The following is an 8952-nucleotide window of genomic DNA, read 5'->3' as shown; positions in this document are numbered from 1 at the left end:
CAGGTCCCACCTGCTGGTACTAATACTGTCATGAATTTAATAATATACTGTATTTGTGTTCACATTACTTGGCTGCTGATATTGTTATTTTCTTCTACATTCGGTGTCAACAACAATGTGCAAAAACCTAAGAAATAAGTGTTCCTTAAACTTTAGTGTTATTTGAGTGAGGTTAAAGTTAATGGATTGCAGGTTTAAGATTGATGGCTTTGTGCTTGACTTCTGGCTGAAAATGCTAAGGACAAGTTTGTTTCACATTTAAGTCAAATTGGAAGCAAATCCAGCTTATTAGACCCAGTGCATAGCATAGATCACAAAATGTTTCCACAACCACACAACAGTCTTAGCCGTGTTGGTATATACTCTGTCACTACTTACATGTAATCAGTTTTCCACTGGCCTGCTATAATGGCAGCAGAATTTGTGATGCAACTGTAAAGCCTCTAGAGAGGTAAAGTATCTCACCTCCAGTTGCATTGTCAGGATTTGCTTTCATGGACCACAGCCTAGTGGCAGCTGTGGCACAATTAAGGAAGAAATCTATTGTATCTGTTTTTATGTCCGACAGATAAATTGTCAGCTAGGTAGGATAGATAGCTATAGAGGCAAGAGGACCAGGGACATAGAGAGGGGATAAAGGACAGACCGACAAATCGATAGATTAATTAACAGACTGTCTGTCCAGTCATAGTTCATCTATCATTAACACCTTAGCCCATCCTTTTCTACATCCATTCATTCTGTTTGTGAAAGTAGCCTGTCTGTTGCCATAATAATGGCACAGCTGGTGTAAAAATTATCTATTGCTGCAGGCTCATACAGATGGTGGCACAGAGGTATCCATGGGAACAGTTTTCCAGGTTGTCTAATTGGGATTTATTGCAACTCCTGTTCAGATGAGCAGAGCATGACAACTGTAACCCATTGATTTTCAGGATGAACACGCCTGCTCTTGTTCTTAACTGACTGAACATATGATATGTCTGTGTACATTTCGATGCTGTATTGTGTTCATAAATAACACTGGTCATACTTTTACTTCACAGCAGCCTCTTTATTTTGCTTCTAAATTAAGTATTGTGTTTAACTCGTACTAGGTAATGCACAGTTTAATTTATGCATAGGTGAATAGAGAATTGATGGTAAATAATTGAAGGTCAGTGAGTTTAGTGACCCTGAAAGTCATTGATGGTCAACATTTTTTAATAAATTTATAAATATTGGTACAAGTACACATGTACACAACACAAATAGAGTTCAACAGTTTAATTAATGGTTTATTAAAAACAAATGTACAACTCCACTTATAAACAAACGTATACATAAAGTCATAGAAACTGGCAATGTTTATCAGATGAGTCACATATTCTATCAAACACACTGACAGTGCTTGCTTGTCCAGTAAGGCAACAATCAACTTGATGTATAAAGCAACAGTGATGTTGTGAATGTGATGGGGAATGGGTAATGGGTCTTTTTGACACCACCACATGATATTCATATCTGACACTTAAACTTTGGCATTGAATATAACATTGAACACCACACACAGTTAACTTACAGGCTCTTTGTATGGTACTATTTATAATTCAGTCCAACAAAGGTGCTGTGCTGAAGTGACAACTATTGAAATGTCTTTATCAAATATAAGGCTCCAAAGAAATAAGGACATGGATAAAAAACATCAGACAGTTATTGACTAATCTGAGTTTTTACCAACAACTTCCAGGGCATGTTTTCATGTTTACTAAGCTTTTCTAAATCATTATATAAATCTTTATAAATTGATAGTTGATTGGAAATGGAGAATGAATGGGCTAAACCATTATATTACAGTCAATCAGTGCCTTATCACCCCACATGTGAAAAAATTAATATTTATAAAGATGTATAAATGATATTGTAGTTAATATATTATCAGTTTCATAAAAGGCATATAAAGAAATTTCATATGTGTTTCTAATGTGGCATTCAGGCATTGCCCACGGTTTCCTTACGTCAGCAGAGATACTCAGACCGGGAACTGTCACTTTTATAGGTCATCTGGGAGTCTATGCTTGACCTGGAGCACAGGAGCATTCGCTCTGATTCATGGGTCGCTCTCCTTGCCCAAAGCTCAGTTGGGTGAGAGGTCAAAGTTCTTTGTTTCATTGAAATTGTCTCAAACTTCACATAGCTGTCCTTTTCAAGCTCCTCTTCATCCAAAGCTGTGTTGTGTCCTTTGCAGTAGAGAGCGAGAATCTTGTAGATCAACAGAGCAATAAGCGACAAAACTAAAGCACAGGCAATACCACTTATGATGATGAAAAGTTGATTCGGCCCACTATCCTCTACATTGTCCAGTGTGTAGAAGTCAATGCAAGGGTCTTTTCCAGAATCACTACCTTTTGCTATGAGGCAAACTGAGTACCTCATCCCAGAAGACAGTCCCTCTAGGAGTATTTTTCCACTGCCAGCATTTGTCTCCTCTGTCCTTTTGACGTCATCCTCACCATAGGGTGAATATACAACTGTAAGAGGGGCATCATTTGGCAGTCCATCTGCTGCCCAGAGCAACACTGCACTGTCAGATGTTTCCTCTACAATCCTTAGGTCTTTGATAGACTTAGATGCATCACTTTTTTTGCTCTTTTCATCTGCCGCAAGCTTTCTCCCTCCTTGCTGGGTCTTTGTTTGTTTGAATGAGCCTTTCTGTAAACCATTGCTGGGGGTAGTTTTCGGCTTCTTGGGGACAGCAGATAGTGTCGTTGATGTTCTTGGGAGAACTGTGGACGTTAACAAGGGCAAGTTGGGAATGTCTGTTGGCGGAGTAAATGTTGTGCCTTGGCTGGTTGGTCCAGTTCCAGTGCTTGGCCTCAGTGGAGGGATGGTGGTGCTGATGGTACCAGCAATAGAGATAGAAATGGTGGCATCTGCGTTGCCAGCAACATTCTTAGCTTTGCAACTGTAGTCCCCAGCATCTTTGTACAATATTCCGTGCAAGCTCATGATGGACCATCTTATGCCCTCCGCAGGTGACTCCTGAACTATAGGGTGACACAAGAACACAAAGGTCAGCATGGATCAAATCCTACCAGGTCTTGACCTGCTTTGCATGTTTTCAAAAGGATTATGACCTTGTGGCATTAGCCCTGCACAGCTTAATGCTTCCTGCTCCCCAGAGAGTGAAAATTTACATGCATACTAATACATAGATTTTCTAAAGATATAAGTTTGAAAATGCAGAGGCTATATATTATACCTGTGTTGTTGACTGGTGAGCCATCTGACTTAGCCCAGTAAAGAGTTGGTGTCGGAAACCCTGTTGCGTCACATCGAAGGAGAACATTGCTGCCCAAAGGAGATGTGATCTTGGTTGCGGAAGTCATGACTGATGGTTTTACACAATTATCAAGTTCAGCACGCTGAAAAAGAACACCAGCCAGATTCTCTGGTCCACCGCAGGTCAGGAATAGGTCCATCAAAACCACTGGTGTGTCTGCCATTTTGGAAAGCTCAATCAGCTTGGAGATTTTACAGTCACAGAACCAGGGATTATCTTGGAGGCCTGAAAATGAAAAGATGAGACAAATTATGATTATTCGTTGGTGTTTCATTCCATTGCCGTGTGAAATACCATCCATTTAAACGGAATATGACTTTAAAACCTTTTTTATGGAACATAATGGAAAGAATAGAGGATGCTGAGATGGCAGTGTAGCAGTGCAAAACAAAACTTGGTGGTTGAGACAAATTTTTGAAATGACTCATTCATATTGAGTCCTAGCTATAATGTGATATTAGGAAAAAATCTATTTAAAATGGATTACACTAGTAAAGGCAGATTTAAGAGGATAATTGTTTCACCTTTTCCCAAAATGGATGTACAACTTGATGGAAGCAAGGCAAACCAATGAAATTGAAAAAAAAAAAATTACAAACACATAATGATGTATACTCTGAGGTGAGTTAAACACTGCTGGAAACTGGGTATCTTATGGTTGCATGGTACATGTAAGTTAGCCATATTTATAAACTGCCATTAGTTTTCTCTTTTGCTGTGAAAATTCACATGATTTTAGGCATCGTTAGAGGGAAATTCAAGGGCTGTGGAAGTGAATCGATCCTATGAACTCCTTTACAACTTACTGTAAACACATGTTACACAGGTCCAATAGATAAGCACACGTACTGGTGCATATTAAAGCCTTTTAACCAGATTAGTTTGTCTTAACAGTGGCAAAGCACCTAAGCTTCCTCTGGCCTTCTTCCATTTTATAGCAACACTCTCTTTCCATTAGCCTTTCTGTTAGCATAACCATAACTAGGTCTCTGACAACTTTAACACTTTATAGTCATTGTATTAATTTTGAGCTCATCAGGCCTATTTTTGTGGTTGAAAGATTTAGAAGAAACTGAAAATAGTTCAAATATTTGTCTGAACTTTGTTTTAATTTTTCTTTCAATATTTTAAAAACAGCATTTATTTATACTTTATTTATGAATAATTCAGCAGTAAAGGTGAGCCTACCTCTTCTAACATACTAACAGGAAATGCTTTTAGGATGTGCTAAAAAAGCTGTCGTCTGTTTGTGCATGGTCTGTTTTTTTCTTACCGCCTAATCCTGTTTCTCCTTCAAGTACACCAGTGCACACAGCCAGCTCTTGTGGCACGGATAAGCTAGCTTGCCCTTACACAGCTTATTAACAATATCCCTCCCACTGTCACTGCTACACAGACGGGATGAACACACATTTACTTACATGTACATCAAAATTTCATCCAACAAAAAAGATTTTTTAATAAAGATTTAACAGGAGTATTGACAATTAATTAATTAATATGCTCAACATAATAAGGCTGCAATTACTTTGGTTTCACACCACAACAATTTATACTGTTTTCACAGTAAGCGAGTACCATAGATAAGACTATAAGAAATAGACTTTAAAAGAAAAAAAACCTTACTTGTGTCCAGTTTTAAAAGGACATGAGTAAGGTTTTATTATTACCTTAAACATACAACATAGTGACTACCTATAATCAATTGCTTAGATTTTTGACTTTGAAACCATCTTTTCGAGCCCACTCCCTTCTGCTTCAAAACAATCAAATTCCTTTAGGCATTTTGTCTTTCCTCCCTCTTTGCACCTCCCCTGACTCTTTGTCAGCAGTGGAAGACAAGTTGACATCGCTATGACATTTTGGCAACAAATGCTAAAATTCTTGTCATGCCAAAAAACAAAAAGCAATGACAATGCAATTTGCAATTTCTGCCAGTTGTTGCTAATGAAACTCTTCGACCTAATGATAGCCACAAGTTTGAGTTTGAAACTGAGAATGCGTGACTGTACTCTTTTATGTATCTCTAATTCCTCTTGGAGATGAACACAACCTAATTAAACTGAAATATTGAAAACCTGTAACATTGTGTATTGGACAAAAGTTTAGAACATTAAACATAAGAACAAAACTTTAACAGTGGATCTTTTAACTTTTCAAAAAATGATCAAAGGTTAGATATCATCTTCCCATCAGAAACATTTCTGTAATTAATGTTTTCTATTGTGCACTGTAAGTTTAATATGTTGCATGGTCACTTGTGATACATTTTTTTTTCTAATTTGATCCACTGAACTTGACCCCAGCTTGGATAGCCAAGAGGCGCGGTGTTAAACATTCAGCAGTTAATTAGGAAAATAAATAAATAATACAAATTAGGCGTCAACTCTGCCACTGCTTAGAATAAGCTAATTTGACTGTGTCCTGGCAGTCACTACCTGGCCAGGTTTGAGTCAGTCACAACAAGTCTAGCTAGATTAACAGGTGATGGAATGAGGTTCCTGAGGTAATTACAAATAAACCCAAAAGTGTCCTGCCATGGCCCTTTACGTCCTGTAAAACCTAAGCCAGAGACAACCTTTTCTTCTTACCTAACACAATTTTCTGGGAGGCATTAGTAGAGATGGGTGCTCCATTGAAGGGCGGCCAGATATCCATGAGATCAGATGGCAGGGTTGCTAATTTGTTGCTGGATAGATCCAAGTAAGTAATGTTGAGGAGGTAGGGGATAGCTTCAGTGGGAACACTGGTGAGTCTGTTGTTGTGTAGATCCAGTGTCCTCAGCCTGGGCATCTCTTTTAGAGACTCCCAAGGGAACATAGAGATCATATTTCCATCCAGCCTCAACTCATGTAGCACTTTGAGGTTGTAGAAACTTCCAGTATCCACAGAGGTTATGGAATTGTAAGTAATCCAGAGGTACCGTAAATCCACCAGGTAGTAAAAAGCTTCAGTTGGAATTCGGCGTACAGCAGTTTTCTCAACACGAAGTTTAATCGTATCCACTGGGACATTGACAGGGATATCGGACATGTCTGGGTCATTGCAGAGCACAGATCTGAGATTAAAAAATAAATTGGTTAAATGGTTTCAACATAACTATGGCCAGATAACAAAACAGTTTTACAAATGGTATAACACTTAAACCCATTTTCCAATTTAGACAGCAGGTTATGTCAACAGATGAGCATCTGAAAGAATTAACAACCAGTCTACAAGCTATAAGTATCTATCTACAGTATCTGTCCATTCAGCTATCCATCCATCCAGACTCTGTCGAGACGTGGGATGCTTTTTCTGACATGACTGTAGTCCTTCTAGAGGTCACTTCCTAGATGGCAAGGTCAGAGATAATCACTGTCATCATAACTAGTGAGTGAACATGTGGGTTGACTTCCACTGCAGGAGGTGGAATATCTGGAATCAGTTATAGTCATGATAAAGACATATGCAGAAGAGAACTGTTTGACTGAAAACCCTTTCACTAAGAGTTTAATTAGCGTTACGTGATAACAAGGAAAAAAAAACGAACAAAAGAACATAGTCATATAGTCCTGTACCAGAACATGTGCCATAGGCACCTTTTCTCTGTTTTTACAATGGACATGTAACATCATAAAATTTTTCTCTGTTCTCAAACTTGTTAGTGAAAATTAACCCACACAGAAAGATGGGGGAATAGGGTTCAGTGCTAACATGATGGCAATTAGGTCTTTCTCTGGGATAAATGGATTGGTACCATGCCAGGGAGCATACATTATGTCAAAACAGGTCAGTACAAATTACACTGTGGTGGATTTGGATAAACTTGCCTTTATTTTCAGTGTCCTCGAGATACCCGATTCAAAACTGATAATTTTCCTACACTGGTATTAATATTGCTTTTACTTTAACAGTACATTGGATGGCTCTGCATTTAGTTAATTGTTGCTCATCCAAATCAGGCTCTACCCCCGATTAACACACCTCGTGGAGGCCAGATGGCTGACAATGTTTGGAGCTTTGTGCCCCTCAGTGAACATGTAAATATAACTTTTAAAGTATGCCCCCTTAACTTTCCATTGATTGAACACAGATTTCGCACCAGGTAGTCTGAACGCTGTGGTTCTTACTGCTTTGCTCATTAAAATGGGTCATCATTGCTAAATGAGCAATTTAAATCTTTAATTTAAATTTTCCAAATTGGCAAAAGACACCAAGTGTTTGAATGAGGGAGCATAATTAAAGTGCAATTTTTACCTTGTTCCTGTTCCATCAGTACGTCCATGGAAGACACAGGTGCACTGGGATGGACAGAAGGGACGAGCCATACTGAGGCAGCATAGGAATACATGCACATAGAGAAGTCGACGCATGATTTCACTGAATGCACCCAAAATGCTCACATGGAGGAGAGATCAGGAAAAAAGACATCCGGATTCATTGAGAGCCTGAAGAAGTATCCTTCCCAAAAAACAAATGTAAAATAACGAAAAGAGCTTTCAAAGTCCATAAGAAGCAACAGTACAGGCTGAAGATCTAATTACAGTACAGGTGACCTGTCAGATTGACGGCTGGGGGAGGGGGGGGTGGAGGGATTAGTGGAGGATTTCTTTGGTTTGACAGGGTCACGCAAGCTACAGGTAGGGACGGGGGGGGGGCAGGACGGGGCAGGACGGGGCAGGACCAGTCACCTGGACGTGGTGCTAATCAGCTAATTCCGGAGGTTTCCCCACACGTGATCCTCCAGCCACGCCTTCTGTTAAGCCATTCAGATACCAACCACACCTTTGCTTTTCCTGGGTTTGCTGAATGTCCATGCTCTTACTTATGTCTCAATTCACTGTTGGACACATTGGAAATATTTTTTTTTTTAAATCACAGTATGCTATATATAGTATAGCTACAGCCAGCCCTGTTTAGTTATGTCCAGTCCCCTTGTCTTTGTAATTCTTCTTCGTTTTGACCCATTGCTTTAACCTGCTTCCAAAATGAGAAGACTGTAGATTGCTTCTTTTGCACTTGCATTCTGATGCAAGTCCCTCTGACTCTCAAGAAATTCCTTAAATGTAATTTTTTTATCGAGCTGGAGGCCATATGTAAGATGTGTGAACGAGTTCTGTCTGGCACCAGGGTGCAAAGTGTAATCTTGGATGTGATTTATTACCTGACTGGCTGGAACAGTTGCTTGGGGTAGGGGCCAAATTCAACCTGCATGCAGATGACGGTTCTACAGTAGTGTATCTGTTTCATATTTTCTTCACACGTTGATTTTAGTTTGGGTTGACTTGAATGGCTCCATACACAGGCATTTGGAGAGTGCAAACATCTTCTGGACAGTCCTGTGTTTTGATGTCACAGCAAGTGACATCATTCCTATCATTAACATTTTGAGTGAAACGGACAAGTCTGGGATTTGGCCTCTATCTTAATGTGTTTTTTTGTCTTGGATACAAAATGTTAGAAATTTTGTATTTGGATTCAAATGTTAGAAGTTCTGTATCTGCATCACCATCAAATCAAATCAGCTGATCCTTGGCCCAAATCTTATTTATAAACAATTTCTCATGGAAACATTTTTGAGATACAGTGTGGTATCAGGAGGACAAAACTAAAATCAAATACAACCTACTGCAGGTAAATAGAAAAAT

The 8952-nt window shown here is 39.1% G+C and overlaps 1 protein-coding gene across 1 annotated transcript; it reads right to left on the bottom strand.

Moving 5' to 3' along the window:
- Window positions 1–1264: 1264 nt before the first annotated feature.
- LOC111232635 (leucine-rich repeat, immunoglobulin-like domain and transmembrane domain-containing protein 3) lies at window positions 1265–7810 on the bottom strand. Its single transcript, XM_022760238.1, has 4 exons — window positions 7562–7810; window positions 5914–6380; window positions 3242–3547; window positions 1265–3026 (listed from the first exon to the last, which is right to left on the bottom strand). The coding sequence occupies exons 1-4, from the start codon at window positions 7675–7677 to the stop codon at window positions 1999–2001; spliced, it is 1917 nt and encodes a 638-aa protein (XP_022615959.1). The 5' UTR covers window positions 7678–7810; the 3' UTR covers window positions 1265–1998.
- Window positions 7811–8952: the final 1142 nt, after the last annotated feature.

Source organism: Seriola dumerili, unplaced genomic scaffold, assembly GCF_002260705.1.
Source record: "Seriola dumerili isolate Sdu_G_001 unplaced genomic scaffold, Sdu_1.0 BDQW01000331.1, whole genome shotgun sequence".
Taxonomy (NCBI): Eukaryota; Metazoa; Chordata; class Actinopteri; order Carangiformes; family Carangidae; genus Seriola; species Seriola dumerili.
The sequence above is the reverse complement of the archived record's forward strand: the minus strand, read 5'-3'. Positions and strand labels throughout refer to the sequence as shown.